General features: G+C 40.1%; 1 protein-coding gene across 1 annotated transcript in view; it reads right to left on the bottom strand.

The window, feature by feature from the left end:
- Positions 1–26,819, bottom strand: part of LOC126158988 (insulin receptor substrate 1) — a 220,438-nt gene that overhangs the window by 14,305 nt on the left and 179,314 nt on the right. Inside the window, exons 17-18 of the mRNA XM_049916480.1 lie at positions 24,525–24,823; positions 10,443–10,717 (exon numbers count right to left, since the gene is read on the bottom strand). Of these exons, the coding sequence (XP_049772437.1) occupies positions 10,443–10,717; positions 24,525–24,823 (574 nt within the window). The remainder of the gene's footprint in view (positions 1–10,442; positions 10,718–24,524; positions 24,824–26,819) is intronic.

Genomic DNA, 26,819 nt, shown 5'->3' with positions numbered 1-26,819 from the left:
TGAGTACACCAGTATGTCCATCATGAATACGTTATTTAAGAAGCAACCTGACCAGAAATGGACTTGGAGGAGCCCAAATTTCAGTGTCAAAAATGAGATAGACTTTATTCTGTCAAATATTCCGCAGGTTGTAAAAGACGTATCAGTGCTAAATCAGTTCAACACTGGCAGTGATCACCGTCTTGTGAGAGCAAGGGTCGAACTCAATGTAAGAAATGAAAGGAGTAAACTTATGAAAGGGAAGAGAAGGGTAATCAACCTCAAAAACCTGGAAGAACATTCCTCGAAATTCCAAGAAGTCCTCCAAAGCAAGTTCCACGTAACTAACGATTGTGATTTGACGGAAATGATTGTTTCAAGTGCACAAGAAGTCGGTGGCTTAGGCCAAAAAAATAAACAACCAAAGAAATTCAGTGCCAAAACTGAAACCCTTTTACAACAGAGGTGAGAAATGAAAATCCAAACCGATCGTGACATGGTTGCGTATTCCGAACTATGTAAGGCAGAAGACAAGTTTAAAGTCAGCCAAACGCAAACTCACAATCGGTAAAAAGCAGATTATCGCACTCGATGGAAATGACAGTCGAAAAGGAGGCGGTTTTGAAGTTCATCAGACTTTTATAGCAATTTGTATAGCAATCCAGGGGAAAATTTGAGTGTATCTAATTTAAATGATATACCTAGTGTTCCAGATATACTCCCATCAGAAGTCAAGTGTGCTCTAGATAGCATGAAGAAGGGAACAGTGCCGGGTGCTCAGCGTTGACATCCTCAAACTGGCAGGAGAGGTAATAATAACTCACTTGGCAAAAGTATTTACTTCCTGCCTGCACTATGCTTCAATCCCACTATCGTGGAACAAGGCTAAGATTATTTTGAAACACAAGAAAGGAAGTATTCACAATATTAAAAACTACCGTCCTATCAGCTTGCTCTCAATTTTGTACAAAATTTTCACAAAGACCTTGTTAAACTGAATTAGTTACACCCTAGACTCAGCCCAACCTATAGAACAAGCTGGATTCCGAAGCAATTTTAGCACTATTGACCACATTCTGACCATTAGAGAAGTGATAAGCAGAGCGAATGAACACCAACTGCCTCTCTGCATTGCCTTTGTTGACTTTGAAAAGGCATTTCACTCCGTTAGCCATGTACCGTATTTACTCGAATCTAAGCCGCACTTTTTTTCCGGTTTTTGTAATCCAAAAAGCCGCCTGCGGCTTAGAATCGAGTGCAAAGCAAGTGGAAGTTCTGAGAAATGTTGGTAGGTGCCGCCACAACTAACTTCTGCAGTCGAATATATTTAGCGCTACACAGGCATGCTTTGTAGGCACAAAGATAAATACTGGCGCCAAAACGTCCGCGCCCAAAAAAAAAAAAAAAAAAAAAAAAACAACAACAACAAAGGTGGAAGGCGAGCTTTTTTCTCCGCCCCGAGTTTCGACCACTGCATTTTCATACATTATTCAACGAAGTAAATACAAATTCCGTATTGTTCATCTTCGAATGTAGCAGGATTTCAATGTACTACGAAAATCCGACATGCAAGACTGTTTGGGATGTTTGTCAATATGGCCAACTCTACTTTCTGAATTTTTTCCTACCTGTGAGAAGAGATGGTTGCTAATAGGAATCTGATGAAATGTGAATCACATGCAGTATTCTCTTCACCATAAGAATAATACGAATATCAACTTTTTGTCATGTATTCTTTCATGTTTGCTGCTATCTCATTTAAATCCTGCCTGCCTAATAAACTACGAAACTAGAGTGAGACAACAGCAAACGTGGAAGAATATACGTATCGTGTCATGTTTATATTCGTATTATTCTTATGCCTAATAGTGATACAGTCAGAAATGAAGCACAGCAACTGACTAGGTTTTTAATTCTAAGATGACTCTAATTTCTGTGCAGAATTTGATGTACTAAAGAAGCGGCCGCAAAGATTTTCAAACGGAGAAACATTTTCGCCTAACTCTCGTTCAGAACATGTTCTATCATACGCAGTCTATTATTTGGTTCTTGTTGATCATTATCAAAGAAAGCAGCAGTGTAAGTAACAACAAATAGCAGTCTCTTGCCATTGTTTCACTGATGAGATGATTACTCTCTCTTTTTTTTTAATTGTAAGTGGCGGTAGCGCGCACAAAAGCAAGTCATGCCGCGAGCGGCGACAGGCCGTAAACACGCACTATCAGAATGCGACAAACAATGCGTGACACAGTACAGTAATGCATTTTCAGCTTAGACTGACGCAAACACCTATAACAAAGAAAACAGCACTTATCAGATCAAAGCAAAATAAGCAATCGATTCAAACCAGACGAAGCACGTGAAAAAGGAAGGGTACCCGTATAAATACGGACGGAGCGCCTGACACATAGCAATGGCTACCTGGTAAAGCTTAACTACTAAGCTTACGACTCGAACCAAACTACTGTAGCTGTATTGTCATTCATTTGACCTAAATTGTGTCTCATATTACAATGGACCAACTTTGTTTCGATTTGGAGGTGCGGCCTAAAATTTTACTCTTACCTTGAATTTCGAGTCTCAAATTTGCGGTGCGGCTTAGATTCGGGAATTTTTTTTTTCCTTTATTTCGAGTCTCATTTTTCAGGTGCGGCTTAGATTCGAGTGAGGCTTAGATTCGAGTAAATACGGTAGCTGTCCTCCAAGCTTTGAGTGAGCAAGGAGTGGGAGCAGCATACATTGAAGTGCTCAGGAAAATCTACAAAAATTCTTCAGCTTATGTTAACATAGGCGAATCAACTCAAGAATTCCGCATCATGAGGGGTGTCGAGCAAGGCGATCCCATCTCCCCAAAACTGTTCTCTGCTGTATTGGAAATGGCTATGTCAAAGCTGAGCTGGGAAGGTAAGGGAATTAGAATTAATGGAAGAAGGCTTACCAACTTGAGATTTGCTGACGATATTGCCTTACTGGCCAAAGACTTCGCAGAGCTCCAAAACTTAGTTACAGATCTTGCATCGGAATGTCAGCTGGTTGGCTTGAACATGAACCTTTCCAAAACAAAAGCAATATCCAACAAATGGGTCCCAGCTGGAGATGTGAAAGTCGAGGACAGTCTACTAGAAGAGGTCAGTGAATATGTCTACCTTGGCCAGATTATAAATATGAAGGGAGACAAAGGCCAGAAATCTATCGACACTTGGCTGGCAAGCATTTGGGAAGAATTCAAAAGTATTCAGATCAAAAATGCCAGTAAATCTGAAGAAAGCAGTATTTGATCAATGCATTCTTCCTGTGATGACGTATGGCTGCGAGACATGGACACTGAACTCATTCACAAAAGGGAAACTTAGAACAGCACAGAGAGCCATGGAGAGATCAATGCTGGGTTATACAAGAAAGGACAGGAAAAGGGCAGATGACATCCGGTCTGTGGCGAAGGTTAATGACATCTTAGAGAGAGTAGGTTCCTTGAAATGGCAGTCAGCTGGTCACGTTACAAGAAGAAAAGACAACAGATGGACGAAGGTAGTACTGGAGTGGAGTCCGAGAGAGCACTGGAGGCCTAGAGGAAGACCACCAGACAGATGGGACAAAGACATCAAGAAGATCGCTGGTAACACCTGGCAGAGAACTGCCTAAGACCATCCCACTTGGAGAAGACTTCTGAAAGCCTACCTGAGTCCATGACTCGAGGAGGCCACATCATCTAATGATTGAATTGGCTGATGATGATGATGATGAAGTCTATACTTGTAAAGAAATCAACAGACTTCAGTAAGCCCTACATCTGCTTTGATAAATCTTCACAGTATCTTTTGAATGGCTGTCACTAAAGACCTATGCAGAACTGGTGCCACAGAACTATAATTTTGATATTCTTGCGCAACTGTCCATATTAAGTATCAATGAATCATTAATTTGTTTCATAGACTGCACTCAGATTTCAGATTGCTGAAAAATTTATGATTAATATTTGATCCATTCATTGAAATTTGTAAAATTTTATTAAGGCTTATAAGAGGTAGAAGTGTGTACAACGAAGCAAAGCAGATGTTACGTATCATGTACAAACTCCCCCTCCCCCCAATTACTCCAAAATCTGATATTTATATCCATTTGAGTTTCTTGAAAAACCTTATCAAGTGACTCATCAAATCTTATAATAAAATGATTAGAGGAAGTAATATGATTCCCTCAGTCTATCTTTATAATATGGCACAATACCATAAAGCATTAAGCACGCAATTTCAGTTTGCTACAGTTCCATTCCTCTAGCTATTTCACTATTGTTGAACATTTTTTTTAAATAACTCTACATCACTTCCAGCTGACCACATTGACTTGTGAGTCATCAGTGTTTGAGTACACCAAAGTATTGATAGGTGAGTTCAAAAACTTTAAGAGGAGTGGTATTTTTGTAGACTGTAAATTTGCTAAAATGTTTTAATACTTTGGCATGGCTTTTGACAGCTGTTATACCCACATTACTTAAAGAAAACTTAACATTGTAAAGCTTGCATTATGCACTCTTAGAATAATGCACTCTAGAATAATGAATAGGAAAATAGGAATGCGGGTAAGCTACTACAAACAGCATAGTGAACGCATTATTGTGGCCAAGATAGATACGAAGCCCACACCTACTACAGTAGTACAAGTTTATATGCCAACTAGCTCTGCAGATGACGAAGAAATTGAAGAAATGTATGCCGAGATAAAAGAAATTATTCAGATAGTGAAGGGTGATGAAAATTTAATAGTCATGGGTGACTGGAATTCGAGAGTAGGAAAAGGGAGAGAAGGAAACGTAGTGGGAGAATATGGATTGGGGGAGAGAAATGAAAGAGGAAGCCGTCTGGTAGAATTTTGCACAGAGCATAACTTAATCATAGCTAACACTAAGTTTAAGAATCATGAAAGAAGGTTGTATACATGGAAGAACCCTGGAGATACTAAAAGGTATCAGATAGATTATATAATGGTAAGACAGAGATTTAGGAACCAGGTTTTAAATTGTAAGACATTTCCAGGGGCAGATGTGGACTCTGACCACAATCTATTGGTTATGAACTGTAGATTAAAACTGAAGAAACTGCAAAAAGGTGGGAACTTAAGGAGATGGGACCTGGATAAACTGAAAGAACCAGAGGTTGTACAGAGTTTCAGGGAGAGCATAAGGGAACAATTGACAGGAATGGGGGAAAGAAATACAGAAGAAGAAGAATGGGTAGCTTTGAGGGATGAAGTAGTGAAGGCAGCAGAGGATCAAGTAGGTAAAAAGACGAGGGCTAGTAGAAATCCTTGGGTAACAGTAGAAATATTGAATTTAATTGATGAAAGGAGAAAATATAAAAATGCAGTAAATGAAGCAGGCAAAAAGGAATACAAACGTCTCAAAAATGAGATCGACAGGAAGTGCAAAATGGATAAGCAGGGATGGATAGAGGACAAATGTAAGGATGTAGAGGCTTATCTCACTAGGGGTAAGATAGATACTGCCTACAGGAAAATTAAAGAGACCTTCGGAGATAAGAGAACCACTTGTATGAACATCAAGAGCTCAGATAGAAACCCAGTTCTAAGCAAAGAAGGGAAAGCAGAAAGGTGGAAGGAGTATATAGAGGGTCTATACAAGGGCGATGTACTTGAGGACAATATTATGGAAATGGAAGAGGATGTAGATGAAGATGAAATGGGAGATACGATACTGCATGAAGAGTTTGACAGAGCACTGAAAGACCTGAGTCGAAACAAGGCCCCCGGAGTAGACAACATTCCATTGGAACTACTGACGGCCGTGGGAGAGGCAGTCCTGACAAAACTCCACCATCTGGTGAGCAAGATGTATGAAACAGGTGAAATACCCTCAGACTTCAAAAAGAATATAATAATTCCAATCCCAAAAAAAGCAGGTGCTGACAGATGTGAAAATTACCGAACTATCAGTTTAAAAAGTCACTGCTGCAAAATACTAACACGAATTCTTTACAGACGAATGGAAAAGCTAGTAGAAGCCGACCTCGGGGAAGATCAGTTTGGATTCCGTAGAAATACTGGAACACATGAGGCAATACTGACCTTACGACTTATCTTAGAAGAAAGATTAAGGAAAGGCAAACCTACGTTTCTAGCATTTGTAGACTTAGAGAAAGCTTTTGACAATGTTGACTGGAATACTCTCTTTCAAATTCTGAAGGTGGCAGGGGTAAAATACAGGGAGCGAAAGGCTATTTACAATTCGTACAGAAACCAGATGGCAGTTATAAGAGTCGAGGGACATGAAAGGGAAGCAGTTGTTGGGAAGGGAGTAAGACAGGGTTGTAGCCTCTCCCCGATGTTATTCAATCTGTATATTGAGCAAGCAGTAAAGGAAACAAAAGAAAAATTCGGAGTAGGTATTAAAATCCATGTAGAAGAAATAAAAATTTTGAGGTTTGCCGATGACATTGTAATTCTGTCAGAGACAGCAAAGGACTTGGAAGAGAAGTTGAACGGAATGGGTAGCGTCTTGAAAGGAGGATATAAGATGAACATCAACAAAAGCAAAACGAGTATAATGGAATGTAGTCGAATTAAGTCGGATGATGCTGAGGGAATTAGATTAGGAAATAGGACACTTAAAGTAGTAAAGGAGTTTTGCTATTTGGGGAGCAAAATAACTGATGATGGTCGAAGTAGAGAGGATATAAAATGTAGACTAGCAATGGCGAGGAAAGCGTTTCTGAAGAAGAGAAATTTGTTAACATCGAGTGTAGATTTAAGTGTCAAGAAGTCATTTCTGAAAGTATTTGTATGGAGTGTAGCCATGTATGGAAGTGAAACATGGACGATAACTGGTTTGGACAAGAAGAGAATAGAAGCTTTCGAAATGTGGTGCTACAGAAGAATGCTGAAGATTAGATGGGTAGATCGTATAACTAATGAGGAGGTATTGAATAGAATTGGGGAGAAGAGAAGTTTGTGGCACAACTTGACTAGAAAAAGGGATCGGTTGGTAGGACATGTTCTGAGGCATCAAGGGATCACCAATTTAGTATTGGAGGGCAGCGTGGGGGGTAAAAATCATAGAGGGAGACCAAGGGATGAATACACTCAGCAGATTCAGAAGGATGTAGGTTGCAGTAGGTACTGGGAGATGAAGAAGCTTGCACAAGATAGAGTAGCATGGAGAGCTGCATCAAACCAGTCTCAGGACTGAAGACCACAACAACAACAACAACAGAATACTTTCTAATTTCTTCTATCCAAAACTTCAAATCTGGCTCAATCAACCAATAACTTTGAAAATGTTCTGTCATGCTGAATGCAATAGCCTTACTGTTACAGATTTTACCTGACAACACAAACTACAGTACAAATGACACATGGAAGTAACAGGGATTTATGAAAGTGCATTATTGGATAAGATGCTAGAAATTAGAGCACATATAGAGGCATATAGACAGTTGCTTTTCTCTCACTCTATCCGTGAGTGGAACAGGAAAGGAAATGACTACCGTATTTACTCGAATCTAAGCCGCACTCGAATCTAAGCCGCACCTGAAAAATGAGACTCAAAATCAAGGAAAAAAATTTTCCCGAATCTAAGCCGCACTTGAAGTTTGAGACTCGAAATTCAAGAGGTGAGAACAGTTTTAGGCCACACCTCCAAATCAAAACAAAGTTGGTCCATTGTAATATGAGACTCAATTTAGGTAGAATAAATGACGATACAGCTACAGTAGTTTGGTTCGAGTCGTAAGCTTAGCAGTTAAGCTGCACCAGGTAGCCATTGCTAGGCGTCAGTCGCTCCGTCCGTATTTATACGGGTACCCTTCTTTTTTCACGTGCTTCGTCTGGTTTGAATTGATTGCTTATTTTTCTTTGCTCTGATAAGTGCCGTTCTCTTTGTTATAGGTGTTTACGTCACTCTAAGCTGAAAATGCATTACTGTACTGTCATGCATTGTTTGTCGCATTCTGATAATGAGTGTTTATGACCTGTCACCGTTCGCGGCATGGCTTGCTTTTGTGCGCGCTACCGCCGCTTAGGCGCTTACAATTAAAAAAAAAAAAAAGAGAGAGAGAGAGAGAGAGAGAGAGAGAGAGAGAGAGAGGAATGGTCTCATTATCGAAACAATGACAAGAGACTGCTATTTGTTGTTATGTACACTGCTGCTTTCTTTGGTAATGATCAACAAGAACCAAATAATAGGCTGCGTATGGTAGAAGATGTTGTGAATGAGAGTTCAGCAAAAATTTTTCTCAGTTTGAAAATCTTTGCAGACACTTCTTTAGTACATTATATTCTGCACAGAAATTAGTCATCTTAGATTTAAAAATCTAGTCAATTGCCGTGCTTCAATTCTGACTGTATCACTATTAGGCATAAGAATAATACGAATAAAAACATTACATGATATGTATATTCTTCCGCGTTTGTTGTTGTCTCACTCTAGTTTCGTATTTTATTAGGCAGACAGGATTTAAATGAGATAGCAGCAAATACGAAAGAATGCATGGTAAAATGTTTATATTCGTATTATTCTTATGGTGAAGAGAATACTGCGTGTGATTCACAATTCATAAAAGTTCCTATTAGCAGCCACCTCTTGACAGGTAGGAAAAAATTCAGAACGTAGAGTTGGCCATATTGACAAACATCCCAAACAGTCTTGCCAGTAGGATTTTCGTAGTACATAGAAATGCTGCTACATTCGAAGATGAACAATACGGAATTTGTATTTACTTCGTCGGATAATGTACGAAAATGCAGTGGTTCAAAACTCGGGGCGGAGAAAAAAGCTCGTCTTCCACCTTTTTTTAATTTTTTTACTGATGCAGAGGTTTTGGCGCCAGTATTTATCTTTGTGCCTGCAAAGCATGCCCGTGTAGCGCTACACATATTCGAAGGCAGAAGTTAGTTGTGGCGGCACCTACCAACATTTTTCAGAACTTCCACTTACTTTGCACTCGATTCTAAGCCGCAGGCGGTTTTTTGGATTACAGAAAACGGAAAAAAAGTGCGGCTTAGATTTGAGTAAATACGGTAGCTGTGGTACAAGGCACCCTCCGGCATGCACCGTACGGTGGCTTGCGGAGTATGTATGTAGATGTAGAAGTAGATGGAGATGGTCCTTCTCAGAAACTGCACTTATTTGCAATACAAAATATGAAATTAAACCAGTGGGTCTATAATGTCCTGAAGCCTACAGCAGTTCATAAATGTGCAGCTTGCTGAACCAATATACTGTACATGAAAGATAAAGTAATGGACATTTTACACACAGTTTAATAGGATTCCCACTCCATATGTTGATATTCACAGAAACCCTGCCACTTCCATGAGGTCAACAAGTCAGAATACTTTGGTCAGAGTCCAATCGCAGTATTGTGACTAGTCAAAGAAGGAGAGGCTAAGATTCAAATCTTTTGTTATAAAACTCTGCTGGAAAAGTTTCCACTTGGCAGACTAATTAAAAGCAATCCTGAACATCACAAACAACCACGCAATTTGGCTATGAAATAATTAACAATGGAGTACTTGCATAAAAAGTTCTCCATTTACTTGATGCATCAAATACGGATAAAATTCCACGCTATTGATGATTGCCAACATCATCGTCATCATTAGGGGATAAGTGTAACTATCATGAAACTGGCTATGCTCCCACTTTTATACCCTCAGGACTGGATTATGTCATGATGACATGGAAATTGTGTGTACTTAGGAGGCACCCTTTATGTCAACAGATTTTTTTTACGCGTTCTATCCAGCATCACTTGCAGCAGCATCCCTTACATAAGGTGGCAAATGGCACGAAATCTTCCTCTGTGCTCTTCCTTCATGAAGTGCATGCTTCCATGCACTGCAACATGAATAGCCAGTTTTGTCTGAACAAAGAAGAATATTTGCTCACACAATGGATTACTGATCAGAAAAGCAGTTAAAATTAGACTATGTGATTACAGCTCCAATATAAATTCCAGGTATGTGCTTAGCAATGGATGGAAGTGTGTATTTAACAAAGAAAGAACACAGAGGAAAACTTCTCGAAGTTAACTGCCTGAAGAAATGGATGGTGAGATGGTGATCACAAACAAAATTTATTGACGTACAGGATGCCACCTCAGTATGCACCATTTCCGAGTTGTCATTACGTAAACGAGTCAGTCACATGCTGTCCTCTGGGTATAAATGTGGGAATGCCACTACTTTCATGCCAGTCAGACTTAGCCCCTGATGAGCACGATAGAGTCGATAACTGAAAGCTTGGGATTTTATCTGAATCTGACACGGCAAGAAAACTGAGCACTTTTCATGCAAATATTCATTTACTTGTCATCAAAGCTTCAATTGTGTGTAATTCTTTACCATCATTCATATGTATAATGATAAACCAATACACAATTTCATTTTTCTCACAGGAAGGAGTAAGTCAACAGTATCCCCATGCAAGGAGGTTCAACTATGAAACATACCAGATGCCGAACTATCCGAAGGCGGCGACTGAGCTGATAGCCGTAGACATCCACCAGTTGCATCCACAGCACACTTCCGATCTGGCTCCTTCTCGGCATCGTCTTCTCCAGGAAAGGGTCGACTTGAAGGACTTCCAGGACTAAATGGAAACACTGAGCCAGAGGGAGTGGGCACGTCTGGTACTACATGAGGTACACGTCGCTGCCGGCGCAGTGATGAAAATGGACTCGATCCAGGTGATGGTGATAGCTGCAATGCTTTGGGTGGTGTGCACCTGCAATTGACATGGATATTCAATATATGTTGTTTTACTGGCTCATAACCTACAGCTATATAGACAAAACAATTCACAAAAATTCTTCATACAGAAACATAACGTAAAGTAAAAAGTTATAGAAAATGTTCACTTTGCAATGTCATGTACACTGTAATTAAATTTCATTGAAGATTAAAACTGATCAGAAGGTGAGATGCAGATGTATGAGGGAACCATACTTACTGATCTTCTTCAATTTTTTTCATACCTCTAGGGTTTTAAGGTCAGTGCCAAGACATTAATTTCCTAAAGTAGTTCAATGCACCTCTCAAACCTCTCGAAAAAATTTTCTTTGAACGGCTCTAAGCACAGTTAAGTATAAAATAATTCAAGCTATTAACTGAGGCGACTATAGCAATGAGCATCAAGCTTTACTCTTGTAATCGTGAGGTCACTGGTTTGATTCTTGGTAGACACACTTGCTTTGCATTTTATAATGACATGTTAAAATAGCAAAAAATGGATCACTTCCAAATAAAGACGTCTTGTTAATAATAAATGACATGAAAATACAAGTAGTCATCATAAATTAAAATTTCATACAAAAATGCTGTATGTATTATTGTTTAGTTAAAAAAATATTTATACATAATTAACAACTGTTTTAATTTTATTTTTGTATTTATTTGTAATTGCTAAAAATTAGAAAGTACCTCATTTTCTATTTAATGCTTTATACCAGATTTCCGGAGGTAAAATAGTCCCCCATTCGGATCTCCGGGTGGGGACTACTCAAGAGGACGTAGTCATCAGGAGAAAGAAAACTGGCATTCTACGGTTCGGAGTGTGGAATGTTAGATCCCTTAATCGAGCAGGTAGGTTAGAAAATTTAAAAAGAGAAATGGATAGGTTAAAGTTAGATATAGTAGGAATTAGTGAAGTTCGCTGGCAGGAGGAACAAGACTTTTGGTCAGGCGAATACAAGGTTATAAATACAAAATCAAACAGGGGTAATGCAGGAGTTGATTTAATAATGAATAAAAAAATGGATGCGGTTAAGCTACTACAAACAGCATAGTGAACACATTATTGTGGCCAAGATAGACACAAAGCCCACACCTACTACTGTAGTACAAGTTTATATGCCAACTATAGTCTGGGAGACGTGTCTTTGGTATTGACAGCTCGGTAGCATCTTTCCGTTGCCTAGCGACCGCAGGCAGGCAGCCAATGACGGCCTGACTTTGAGCGGGTAGCAAGGGCCACGTTGCCGCTCTGAAACCCGGTTGCGCGCGCTTATGAAAATTACCAGTGTCTCGCGTGCAGGCGGTGTGGTCGTTCGTCGTTTGTCTGAAGTTGAATTCGCAGTTTATTTCGTTTTTGTTGTTTTTAGTGTTTCTTGGTTTATGTTTCGTTGTAAACAATGTCTAGTGCGGCGGGTAGTATCAGCCCAACACAAGAAGTGAAACGGAGGAAGAAAAGTGTGCTACACACCCAGGCCCGTACATTCGTGTGCTCTGTGAGGGATTACTTTGAGAAAGAAAAGGACAAAGGTGGGCCCTTAATTCCTGTTGTTCAGGTTGCGAAGAGAACAGCATTGAAAATAAGTAAGAACACTGTTGTAAAGATAGGGAAAGAACAGTATAGTGTAGATTGTGACGAGAGTGGCACAACAAAGCTGCACACACCAGGAAAGAAGCGACCGAGAAATAAGCAGGTGACAGCTTTGGACAATTTTCAGAAAGACGCTATTCATCGTCATGTATACAGCTATTATAAGATAAGGGAACATCCCACTCTATCTAAATTACTGGTGTCGCTTCAGAAAGACCATCTTTTTAAAGGGAGCAAATTTTCATTGCGTACAGTGTTGAAAGACATAGGCTTCAGCTATTCACTGTTTAACGGACGCAAAATATTAATGGAAAGGACAGATGTAGGTGCATGGCGGTGCAGATTTCTGCGCAGGATCATGGGTGTGGAATTCGAAAGTATAGTGTGGTTAGATGAAACTTGGGTCAATGCCAGTCATTCTTTACGTAGAGGCTGGAATGATGGAACGCCCGAGGGAACAATGGCAGTGCCTGTTGGCAAAGGAGGGCGTATTATTGTCTTACATGCAGGAACATCGAAAGGTTTTGTGCCAAACTGCTTGAAAATGTTTCGGTCAAAAAAGACGGGAGATTACCATGAAGAAATGAACAATTTCAAGAATGGTTCGAGACATCGCTTATGACGAATCTGACAAGTCCACCAGTGATTGTTATGGACAATGCGCCTTATCATTCCGTTGTTCACGATAAGGCACCAACCTTGGCAACAAAAAAAGACGATATCATTCAGTGGTTGAAACGGCAAAAAGTAGATTTCAGAGAAGATTTACGGAAGGCGGAACTGCTCGAAATTGTGGCACAAAAGAAACCTCAATTTCCAACATATGTAATTGACGAGATTGCTAAAAGGCATGGGCATGAAATCATTTGGCTTCCTCCATACCACTGTCACTTCAATGCAATTGAAGGAGTGTGGGCGCAGATAAAAAATTACATTGCTGCAAACAATAAAAAATTCACGATCTCTGGAGTGGAAACTCTCCTTCCAGTAGCTATCAATAAAGTGACAAGCGAGACGTGGGCTAAAATTGTAAACAGCACTGTAAGTGCCATCAGAGAGGCGGCCAAAACCGAAGGGGTTGTGGAAGAATGCATTGAAAATTTAATTATACATCTGGGAGAGAACAGTGATAGTTCGAGTAGTGCTGAGGAAGACAATGTCAAATCAGATTCTGACAGTGATGTGAGTGGTGTTTTTCCACTACAGTAACTACAACGTATTCATGAATGTAAGGAGGGAGTTTGCTATCGATCTACAACCAGATCATTATATTATGAGTACTTTCTTCAGATTACAACTCTTAATACACTGACCAATTATTCTGTAGCTTGTAGTAGAACAAATTAATAATGCTAATACTTAACAATGGGAACCAAAACTGCTAATGTTCAACAACTTGCGAAAATAGTTTTCATTTCAGTTGTGAAGTTTAACAAATAACTTTATTATGTTTCAGCATCTTAGATACTTGTACTAAATAGCTCTTATCAGTTTTCGAATTAATATATTTCAAGCATCAATTTTAAATAAATTCACGCGTACCAATACGACTTGTATTTTGTCTCGCTTTTATTTCTGCTGCTAGAGAATGCGTGCTGTGAGCCACGTTCGGCAACAGCGCCGTCTGCCTGCCGGAACTGTCAGTACCAATCACTCGTCTCACAGACTATAGCTCTGCAGATGACGAAGAAATTAAGGAAAGTATGATGAAATAAAAGAAATTATTCAGATAGTGAAAGGAGACAAAAATTTAATAGTCATGGGTGACTGGAATTCGACAGTAAGTAAAGGAAGAGAAGGAAACACAGTAGGGGAATATGGATTGGGGCTAAGAACTGAAAGAGGACAACTTAATCATAGCTAACACTTGGTTCAAGAATCATAAAAGAAGGTTGTATACATGGAAGAAGCCAGGAGATACTGACAGGTTTCAGATAGATTATATAATGGTAAGACAGAGATTTAGGAACCAGGTTTTAAATTGTAAGACATTTCCAGGGGCAGATGTGGACTCTGACCACAATCTATTGGATATGAACTGTAGATTAAAACTGAAGAAACTGCAAAAAGATGGGAATTTAAGGAGATGGGACCTGGATAAACTGACTAAACCACAGGTTGTACAGAGTTTCAGGGAGTGCATAAGGGAGCAATTGACAGGAATGGGGGAAAGAAATACAGTAGAAGAAGAATAATGGGTAGCTTCGAGAGATGAAGTAGTGAAGGCAGCAGAGGATCTAGTAGGTAAAAAGACGAGAGCTAGTAGAAATCCTTGGGTAACAGAAGAAATACTGAATTTAATTGATGAAAGGAGAAAATATAAAAATGCAGTAAATGAAGCAGGCAAAAAGGAATACAAACGTCTCAAAAATGAGATCGACAGGAAGTGCAAAATGGCTAAGCAGGGATGGCTAGAGGACAAATGTAAGGATGTAGAGGTGCATATCACTGGGACTAAGATAGATACTGCCTACAGGAAAATTAAAGAGACCTTTGGAGAAAAGAGAACCACTTGTATGAATATAAAGAGCTCAGATGGAAATCCAGTTCTAAGCAAAGAAGGGAAAGCAGAAAGGTGGAAGGAGTAAATAGAGGATCTATACAAGGGCAATGTACTTGAGGACAATATTATGGAAATGGAAGAGGATGTAGATGAAGATGAAATGGGAGATACGATACTGCGTGAAGAGTTTGACAGAGCACTGAAAGACCTGAGTCGAAACAAGGCCCTGGGAGTAGACAACATTCCATTAGAACTACTGACAGCATTGGGAGAACCAGTCCTGACAAAACTCTACCATATGGTGAGCAGGATGTATGGGACAGGCGAAATACCCTCAGACTTCAAGAAGAATATAATAATTCCAATCCCAAAGAAAGCAGGTGCTGACAGATGTGAAAATTACCGAACTATCAGTTTAATAAGTCACGGATGCAAAATACTAATGCGAATTCTTTACAGACGAATGGAAAAACTAGTAGAAGCTGACCTCGGGGAAGATCAGTTTGGATTCCGTAGAAACACTGGAACACGTGAGGCAATACTGACCTTACGACTTATCTTAGAAGAAAGATTAAGGAAAGGCAAACCTACGTTTCTAGCATTTGTGGACTTAGAGAAAGCTTTTGACTATGTTGACTGGAATACTCTCTTTCAAATTCTAAAGATGGCAGGGGTAAAATACAGGGAGCGAAAGGCTATTTACAATTTGTACAGAAACCAGATGGCAATTATAAGAGTCGAGGGACATGAAAGGGAAGCAGTGGTTGGGAAGGGAATTAGACGGTTGTAGCCTATCCCCGATGTTATTCAATCTGTATATTGAGCAAGCAGTGAGAGAAACAAAAGAAAAATTCGGAGTAGGTATTAAAATCCATGTAGAAGAAATAAAAATTTTGAGGTTCGCCGATGACATTGTAATTCTGTCAGAGACAGCAAAGAACTTGGAAGAGAAGTTGAATGAAATGGACAGTGTCATAAAAGGAGGGTATAAGATGAAAATCAACAAAAGCAAAACGAGGATCATGGAATGTAGTCGAGTTAACTCGGGTGATGCTGACGGAATTAGATTAGGAAATGAGACACTTAAAGTAGTAAAGGAATTTTGCTATTTGGGGACAAAATAACTGATGATGGTCGAAGTAGAGAGAATATAAAATGTAGACTGGCAATGGCAAGGAAAACGTTTCTGAAGAAGAGAAATTTGTTGACATCGAGTATTGATTTAAGTGTCAGGAAGTCGTTTCTGAAAGTTTTTGAGTGGAGTGTAGCCATGTATGGAAGTGAAACATGGACGATAACTGGTTTGGACAAGAAGAGAATCTCTGCCCAAACTCTTTGCCTTTACAAATGTCTGTTTGTGTCTGTGTATGTGCGGATGGATATGTGTTTGTGTGCAAGTGTATACCTGTCCTTTTTCCCCCTAAGGCAAGTCTTTCCGCTCCCGGGATTGGAATGACTCCTTACCCTCTCCCTAAAAACCCATATCCTTTTGTCTTTCCCTCTCCTTCCCTCTTTCCTGACGAGGCAACCGTTGGTTGCGAAAGCTAGAATTTTGTGTGTACGTTTGTGTTTGTTTGTGTGTCTATCGACCTGCCACCGCTTTTGTTTGGTAAGTCTCATCATCTTTCTTTTTAGATATATTTTTCCCATATATATAAAAAATAGAGGGAAACATTCCACGTGGGAAAAATATATTTAAAAAGAAAGATGATGAGACTTACCAAACAAAAGCGCTGGCAGGTCGATAGACACACAAACAAACACCAACATACACACAAAACTCTAGCTTTCGCAACCAACGGTTGCCTCGTCAGGAAAGAGGGAAGGAGAAGGAAAGACAAAAGGATATGGGTTTTAAGGGAGAGGGTAAGGAGTCATTCCAATCCCGGGAGCGGAAAGACTTACCTTAGGGGGAAAAAAGGACAGGTATACACTCGCACACACACACATATCCATCCGCATATACACAGACACAAGCAGACATTTGTAAAGGCAAAGAGTTTGGGCAGAGATGTCAGTCGGGACGGAAGTACAGAGGCAAAGATGATGTTGAAAGACAGGCGAGGTATGAGCGGCGGCAGATTGAAATTAGAAATTAGCGGAGATTGAGGCCTGGCGGATAGCGAGAAGAGAGGATATGCTGAAGGGCAAGTTCCCATCTCCGGAGTTCAGACAGGTTGGTGTTAGTGGGAAGTATCCAGATAACCCGGACGGTGTAACACTGTGCCAAGATGTGCTGGCTGTGCACCAAGGCATGTTTAGCCACAGGGTGATCCTCATTACCAACAAACACTGTCTGCCTGTGTCCATTCATGCGAATGGACAGTTTGTTGCTGGTCATTCCCACATAGAACGCTTCACAGTGTAGGCAGGTCAGTTGGTAAATCACATGGGTGCTTTCACACGTGGCTCTGCCTTTGATCGTGTACACCTTCCGGGTTACAGGACTGGAATAGGTGGTGGTGGGAGGGTGCATGGGACAGGTTTTACACCGGGGGCGGTTACAGGGGTAGGAGCCAGAGGGTAGGGAAGGTGGTTTGGGGATTTCATGGGGATGAACTAAGAGGTTACAAAGGTTAGGTGGACGGCGGAAAGACACTCTTGGTGGAGTGGGGAGGATTTCATGAAGGATGGATCTCATTTCAGGGCAGGATTTGAGGAAGTCGTATCCCTGCTGGAGAGTCACATTCAGAATCTGATCCAGTCCCGGAAAGTATCCTGTCACAAGTGGGGCACTTTTGGGATTCTTCTGTGGAAGGTTCCGGGTTTGAGGAGATGAGGAAGTGGCTCTGGTTATTTGCTTCTGTACCAGGTCGGGAGGGTAGTTACGGGATGCAAAAGCTGAAAACAGCTTTTGCATCCCGTAACTACCCTCCCGACCTGGTACAGAAGCAAATAACCAGAGCCACTTCCTCATCTCCTCAAACCCGGAACCTTCCACAGAAGAATCCCAAAAGTGCCCCACTTGTGACAGGATACTTTCCGGGACTGGATCAGATTCTGAATGTGACTCTCCAGCAGGGATACGACTTCCTCAAATCCTGCCCTGAAATGAGATCCATCCTTCATGAAATCCTCCCCACTCCACCAAGAGTGTCTTTCCGCCGTCCACCTAACCTTTGTAACCTCTTAGTTCATCCCCATGAAATCCCCAAACCACCTTCCCTACCCTCTGGCTCCTACCCCTGTAACCGCCCCCGGTGTAAAACCTGTCCCATGCACCCTCCCACCACCACCTATTCCAGTCCTGTAACCCGGAAGGTGTACACGATCAAAGGCAGAGCCACGTGTGAAAGCACCCATGTGATTTACCAACTGACCTGCCTACACTGTGAAGCGTTCTATGTGGGAATGACCAGCAACAAACTGTCCATTCGCATGAATGGACACAGGCAGACAGTGTTTGTTGGTAATGAGGATCACCCTGTGGCTAAACATGCCTTGGTGCACAGCCAGCACATCTTGGCACAGTGTTACACCGTCCGGGTTATCTGGATACTTCCCACTAACACCAACCTGTCTGAACTCCGGAGATGGGAACTTGCCCTTCAGCATATCCTCTCTTCTCGCTATCCGCCAGGCCTCAATCTCCGCTAATTTCTAATTTCAATCTGCCGCCGCTCATACCTCGCCTGTCTTTCAACATCATCTTTGCCTCTGTACTTCCGTCCCGACTGACATCTCTGCCCAAACTCTTTGCCTTTACAAATGTCTGCTTGTGTCTGTGTATATGCGGATGGATATGTGTGTGTGTGCGAGTGTATACCTGTCCTTTTTTCCCCCTAAGGTAAGTCTTTCCGCTCCCGGGATTGGAATGACTCCTTACCCTCTCCCTTAAAACCCATATCCTTTTGTCTTTCCTTCTCCTTCCCTCTTTCCTGACGAGGCAACCGTTGGTTGCGAAAGCTAGAGTTTTGTGTGTATGTTTGTGTTTGTTTGTGTGTCTATCGACCTGCCAGCGCTTTTGTTTGGTAAGTCTATATATATATATATATATATATATATATATATATATATATATATATATATATATATATATATATATATATCTCCTTCCCTCTTTCCAGATGAGGCAACAGTTTGTTGTGAAAGCTTGAATTATGTTTGTGTTCGTTTGTGTGTCTGTCGACCTGCCAGCACTTTCATTTGGTAAGTCACATCATCTTTGTTTTTATATATATATATATATATATATATATATATATATATATATTGAACGAGGGGAATCACGAAACAACTTTCAAAAATAATACAGGAAAGAGCAATACTGATTTAACTATGACTGCTTCTTATCTACTGCCTACGCTAAACCACTGGAAGTGCAGTAAATAAGAGAACAGCTCTGACCAGTGGACTAGTACTTTCAACATAGGAGTGTGCCCAATGTCGTGTCATGGAAGCATATTTCAAACAAAAAAATTTATTATTAGAGACGACAAACTGAGAGATCTGACGGTTACTTGTTGGAAGAGCTTACACACACACACACACACACACACACACACACACACACACACGGATGAAATTCTAGGTGTGTGGGCAAAATGTCAGACAGAATGGACATCATTTCAGGGCATGCTTTTAGGAATTCATAGCTTTGTTGAAGCCACATTCATGACCAGGATAGGACTGAATGACAAGAGGTGTACTCCTAAGTTGTTTTTTGGAGAGATCAGCAGTACTAGGATTGGATGTGATGGCCCGGGAATCTGCTTTTGAACTAAGTTGGTGAGGTAATTGTGTCCAGTGAAGGCTGAGGTGAGAACGGAGGTATGTTGCTATAAATAGTCTGCACCTGAACAAAAATGTTTGCCTTGAACATCAAAGCTGTATGGGAGGGAACATATGACATTGAAAGGATGGTAGCTGTCAAAACGTAAGTACTGTTGTTTATTAGTAGGCTGAATGTGAATAGATGTGTGTGGGTGACCTTCAATGAGGATGAGGTCAACATGGTTGAGTTAATATTCAGAAGCAGACAGAGCATGTACATGAGAGTTGTTGGTAAAGAGGGCGGTTGCATCAATGGCGACAAGCAAGATGTGTGGTGGGGCTGGGATGGGCACAGATTTCAGGGACTCTAGGAATTGGTTAATGTCTTTAATATAGGAGAGGAGTCTGTTCTATAGGTTGCAAGTGTTGATTACTTAAGGCAGATATGTGATCAATAGGTGCTTTGAAGCTAGCAACTATGGAATGGCCAGACTGATTGGGTTTGTGGATCTTCAGAAGAAGGTAAACGGAGTACATGGTTTGGGTGGGGTGAGAAGTTGTAGGGATTAAGGTATTAGTCCTTCTGAGGAGCCACATGGTTTGAGGAGGAACTGTAGGACAGTTTGTAGCACAAGGATGTGATCTTGATGGCAGATGCTGAATGTAGAGGTGACAGGCACCTGGCATAGATGATTGCTTACATACTCCTGTCGTTCAAGTAATACAGTAATAGATCCATTGCCCTCTGGGAGGATAATGATGGACTGGAGTCATCAGTTTTTAGGGAACGAAGGATCTGCAGAAGTGAGGTTAGGGTGATGTTGTATGGAACTGAGAAAGTGTTGTGAATCAATGCTAGATGTTAGGAATTCTTGCAAGGTTCGTAAGGGGTGATTTTGAGGTAGTGGTGATGGACAAAGTTGGGGTCATGTTTGGAACTGTTCAAGGCAGAATTCAATGTCAGGTTTCTTGCTGGAAAGGTTTTGGGATTGGGTTGGAAAGTGGTATTTTCAGATACCATTGTGTGTGAAGGAGTTTCACCAAAGCAACATTATTAAATGCAAATTTAGGGCTGAAAGTAAGCTCCTTGTAGAATAGAGATAATTCAGGTGGGGAGCGTGCCTTACGTGGTTGATTCTTGTAATTGTGAGTTCCCGTTGCTCTGAGAGGCAATGCATTTAATCATGTTGCTTTGGTGAAGGAGCTATTTCCTCCACACATAACTTCAACTGGAAATATCACATTGCAACCCAAACCCAAAACCCTTCCAACAGCAAATCTGACATTGAACCCTGACTTGAACAGTTCTAACCACGATCTGAACTAGATCCAATATCACTACCTCAAAATCAAGCTTTTACGTATAATATTGGTCACTAAGATTAATAACCTGCAAGAGAAGCTAAGCTTTAATACATAATGATCATTTTTGCCCGTGTTACACTTTAATGATACATCATAAAAATGTGCCAGTAAATTTTTTAACGACATAAATGTCTGAACTTCTGGGCTCAAAAATGTTCTAAATGGTCACCCTCAAATATTTGATTTTTGAATGAGAGTCAAATGCTCTGTGATTTAAGATATTCATCGGACATTCACGCGCACAGAGTTCATCTTGCGTAAAAGGAAATTTACTTTGAAAGTAATGCTTTCCAAACAACCATTTGCAATATTTTCCCAAGACTTGTTAGAAACAGAATCGTTTCAGCAGTTGCCAGAGCGTGCCAAATAACAGGTTTTGCAGCGCTTGCGCAGCTACGATGACGCAGGAAGCCTGTATGTTCGTATGTGTAAAACATTAAAAGATCTTACATTATGTCATAAAAGAAACAAGACATTAGAGGACACTCCAAGAGCATGGGAATTTTGTGAACTATACTAAAATGCATCATTTGGCTTAAAGTGCACATTCGTATGTCCAGATTCAGATGTAAATTTTCTTGGAGTACCTGTACTGCATTATCTCATGTTTGGTTTTAATGCAATACGTACTAGAAGATGAAAACGTGAACTTGAAATTCTGTGAACAGTTGAAACGAGCCAATAGTGTGGAATTAAACACTTAGTTTCAAATAAATTGACTGCCTCAGCAGAAAAGATTAGTGAAAATAAAGTTTCTTTAACAAACCGACAAAAAGAACTTCAGTGTTCTGCAAGGCGATTAAGGCTTGTCTGTCAGAAAGGTGGGGAAACAAAATAAAATCTGAAACTAATTACATATTTTAGCCTTCCGTAATTATGTCAATGTATTTTAATTCACTTGATAGCTCCCAGCCACAGAAATCAATTTTGTTTTCATTTGAAGTGAGAGCAATAAACGAAGAGAATACAGCAAAATCACTTAACGTAAACAACGGGTCACATGGAGACTACCTCCTCCCACTACAACTCAGACTGCTCTATAAATCAGGTTCGGATCTAGGATATTCCCGAACCGTGGCGATATTAGATAGTGGCGCTCCCCCCTCCCTTGAGCATTTGAGGTAGGATGCCAAAAATTTAAAAATCGACTTTACAAAACTATCTTCATTTTATAGCACACATCTTTCTGAAGAGTATGATACATAAAACATATTATTCGGGGTAACGTAAGACATGTTATTTGGTCTTAAGTGTGGCACAGTGCAGTGCCATGCCTCTTCACCCAGCATTCTTCCATCGCACGTCTTTTGAATTTCGCTCTGTGGAATTCAAACATGTAATATTTTGTAATGGAATGGGTGCCACGAACTATATTCACACCAGTGGAAATTAAAATGTCCTGTGGTGCCTCTCCTGCTCTCAGTCGGCCGGGTTGACATCCTGGTCCACTTTAAAAAAATCTCGGAATTAATACTGGTTGGTATTATTTGTAACCGGCAGAACAAGAACTCTTCAGAAAATTTGCAGTCTTTACTGCCTATTAGCCAATATCTTGCTGACTTGTGTGACATAAAATTAAATACAGGATACATAAAATGAGTAAAGACAAGAGAAAAGCAAGACAGTACACGTTTCTTCAATCGTTAAGTCTTAGCTTCTTTTCTCTCTAGGCCTGCCACATCTTTATATGGTGTACTTTCCTTTATGGGAAAGAATCTACTACCTCATCAAAGTTCGTCAATATTTTGCTACATGAAAAAACGAAATGTTGTCTAATACTAGAAAAGCTGTTAATACAAATTGTACCCAAGACTGGTGTGGTTTCTCGATCTGATTACGTGTTTATTTTGTCACTGCTATATAAAATGAAATAGGCCTGCCAATATTGCAGCAGTTGATACACACACCAAATAAATGAGACTGTTTTGGCACCAACGGTCATTTTTATAACAGGACGGAATATAATACACGAAGTACCAATATCAAATGCCTATTAGGCCTACTACAAGCAAAACGTTTTGTGTTAGGAAATAGTTTCACATTTCATTCATACTCTCTAGCTTCTGAAGCATGAGATCGAAAAGTAGCAGTACTAAATTTTTAAATAAATTTCGAATCGTTATATTCTCCAGTAATTTGTGAGAGTCCCCGTTTCTTCTCCTTCCTCGTTCTAACAAACAATCTTATTACAAATTTGGTAACTATTCCTGCCAGTGTCAAAACTTATTCTCTGGTTAATTTCGTCACCGGTTTAGTTATCCGGTTGGGCGTTATTATGTGTTCGTACAACGCGTTTTCCACACTACTCCCACAATAGAACTTTAGCGGCTGCTCGCCGGGGACTGTATAACTGGCCCTTAGCATCGTAGCGGTCTGGCCAAAGTTTTCTGTCAAAATTTCATTTTCTTGGACACACGGAGGAGACAATACGCAATCTTTGCTGCCTGTTATTCCAGTTAGTCGTTTTTTTCCACTCTGGTAGTCTGAATCTATGGAATTCTCTAGCAGTTATAACAATGCTGATCATTTGCAAACCCAGTCAACCACATAAACAGCGACTGGCTTTCATCCGTTCGGCTTTATTCCGCTCAGCTCATATAGCCCGTCCCCATTTGTCTGCAGGAAAGTTTATTTCTAGATGCGGCGGGGATTCCCCTGGCAGAGACATCACGTACACTATGCACGCATTCAAAAATCAACTTACGATTCTTTCAGAAATCGACTTAGAATTTGTTCAAAAACCAACAGGGATGCGTTGAAAATCATATGAGAAATCGATAGACCAATGTGCGCTGGGTGCTAGGGGCTTTGTGAAACAAGGTCTTTTTCCTCCATAATACAAATTTGGCGCCCCCCCCCCCCTCCCCCCCTGAAACTATCGCGCGGGGCAGATAAGCCGGTTTGCCCCTGCCCCCTAGTTCTGGGCCTGTTGCGCATACGTGAATCTGGCAGCTTAGGCACGCCAGTAAAATTTTTCCAGATAGCATCTGGCTGTCTGGCTGCTTGCAGCTATTGCTTATACAGCTAACTGCCACACTTCTGTAGCCAGAAGCAGGAGAAGGTACTACACATACGAGACTCAACTGCACATGCGAATAAGCTCGCTCGCAACCGCTCAAACGAATCTAATGTAAACTTGCGACGTTACGCCCATCGGAGGCAAGGCTTTGACACATTTTGTTGTTGGCAGACGCTTGTAAGAGCACTGTGTTTTGTTGTTGTATATGGTGAATTTCCTTTGCAACTTAAATTTTATTTTTGTTTCTTTTTCTCTCATTCGTTTTTTATTGGTGCAGTATTATTCTGCAGTAGCGAGATACAGTAATATTCTACGTTAGAGTATTGGTTCTTACCAGCCAAAGTTACAAAAATTTAACTGAAAACTAAAACAATGAAAAATTCCCAGGTTTTTCCCGGTTTTCTCCCGGATGAAAAAATTCCGGGTTTTTCCCGGATCTCCCGGTTGTCCCGGGTCGTATACACCCTGTATTCAATACCACTATTGCTTAAGACAACATACCAGTTGTCACGAGCTTAGTGGCCCAAGTTACATTACCCACAATTTAACAAACAATAAATATAAAAACTATAATACAATTTAAGAAGAATATATGGTCTCTGTTAATTCACCTTGTGATGGCAATTGGTGCAGATCGCTGCTGTGTTTGGCTGGGGCGGTAATCATCTAACAGTGACCTTGTAGCTGGTGGCTTCCAAGACATCTCAACATAACCATCACGGCTCCTGGTACTGGCAGCAGGTGTATCAAGTGGTGCAGATCTTCGAGCTACAGTGCTCTGGGTGACAACTTCTGGTTTTCGAGATGTGCCAGAGCCTGGTTGCATTGGCAGGTAACCATCAGCAGCACTGGTTGTAACTTGTGTAGTTTGCTTCACTGAGATATCAACAGCTGGCTGTTCAGCAAAATCCTGCAGAACAAATGAGAACACTTTTGCTTGTATATTTGACCAACTGACTATTTCATTCCAATGTAATCTTTATCATACAGTTTTCTTTGCAGCTTTCTTCTTGCAACATACTGGAAAACATAACATCAAGTGTGTGTGTGTGTGTGTGTGGTTCACTTGTATTGTGTACCCTCTTTGATGTCAGCAGTCAGGTAAAATCTGATAATGGCCTTGTCAGTCAAAAATAGTTCAACAAAACTAATCAGTACCATGCTACATACACAATACTGTGCTCTTCATTTATGACGGAAGAATCAGTTAATGTGAACTGTTTACAATCTGGACAGGTAAAACCTCCTAATCAAGTGACAGCAGATGCTAACACATACAACAACATAAAATAGGAGCATTAACAATAAGACACAGAAATCTTGACATCATATAGGTAGGGACTGGAAAACGTAGCATCCAGTTTTGGCAAAATTCACAAGTATTTTTTGCAAAATCCAAGTCTATTGTTGTCAAAATTTGGCAAAATAAATAAATAAATTTGGTGCACAAATTTGTAATGTTGTCATGCTACATGAGTGAAGACAAAGTAAGTCCTCATTCCTTGGAATTGACAGTTAAAGAAAAAAAAAGTGCTGATTGTAAACTTTTTAACTGGAATGTTTGCTTTTGCAAAAACTTCAACACAATACAATTGTTCTGTTGAAAAGCAGCAGCATTTTCCCACAGATGAACTGAATGCTTCTCTATTTCCAAAGGCTTTGCTAGATGATGTACAATATCAGTAACTGAAAATTGGTGACAGTTTCAATATTTATATGCAGAAAATAAAGCTGTTTCAAACTCTCTGATAAAATAGTTCGCATGGATACAATTAGCTATAAAACTATGTCTATCAAGTAATTTTGTGGTTTCACAATTTGAGGTAGAAATCGCATCTATTTTGTATTTACTGCAAAATGTGAATTTTTCCAGTCCCTACATATAAGGAGTAAGTTACTTCTTTGTATGTTTAAATTAGTTTGTGTATGGGCTTTGTCTTACAGCTAAAGGCATAATCCATATCACTTCTGGCAGGGTGTTACCTTCATAGTCTCAGATGTTATTGAATGTAGCTTATGTTGAAATTCAGGAGTAAGTAAGAAACACGTATTTTTTGTTTTCTCCAAAGAGGAAGATGTTAATTTCGGAAATTTTTTTAAAATGCTGTATATCTGTAACAGTTCTAGATATTTTGTTACAGTTTTTTTATTTCAAAGATAATTGCTTTATGATTACAACGGTATCCTCCGTCTGGACAAATATCTGTCAAAGTTCTTTTACTGTCACCTTTTGAATATTCTGTAAAAGATGCCAATCAAGAACAGTTAGATTTTTTTCTGTTGATTAGTACCATGTAGTACTATATTCTCCGCAAAGGAGAGCTTCCACTTTAAAGTTGAACAGATTTTATTTTTAAAAAATCTTTTTTTTTTTCACTTTCAAGGGTAATGTATGTCTTAACTGAAGTTGTTTCTTACTAATTTCTTTGTTACAATGTTTATTTCTATTGCCTTTGTTGTAGTTATTTCTTATCACTTTCTTTGTCACAGTTGTTTCTTTTCACTTCCATTACCACAGATATTCCTCACACTTTGTTGTAGTTCCTTGTCAGGTTCTTTGTTGTGGTTGTTTATTGCAGGTTTCTGTACTGTAGTTATTCAGTGCTAATTTGTTTACTGAAGAGGCTTCTAGGAAATCTGAGACCATCCAGTGAATTTTGTGTTTTCGTGAGGAATTTGCCAGTTGACACAGTTGCAGTGTGTTTTGTGAAAAGGATTGCTTGAAATGTCTTCTGACTGGGGCCACAGGAGAGTGAAGTGTGTTGACTATTTTCATATCCATAAAAGAGTGATATAAAAGACAAACAAAAAACAGACTTTGTTCAGGTTGGGAATGTGTTCTAAGTGTTTTGATAGAATAACAACAATGATAGTATCTGAACAAGGTGAAGTCTCCCATGGTGCAG

The sequence above is a fragment of the Schistocerca cancellata genome, chromosome 2, assembly GCF_023864275.1.
Source record: "Schistocerca cancellata isolate TAMUIC-IGC-003103 chromosome 2, iqSchCanc2.1, whole genome shotgun sequence".
Lineage (NCBI taxonomy): Eukaryota > Metazoa > Arthropoda > Insecta > Orthoptera > Acrididae > Schistocerca > Schistocerca cancellata.
This window is presented reverse-complemented; position numbering and strand designations above follow the sequence as displayed.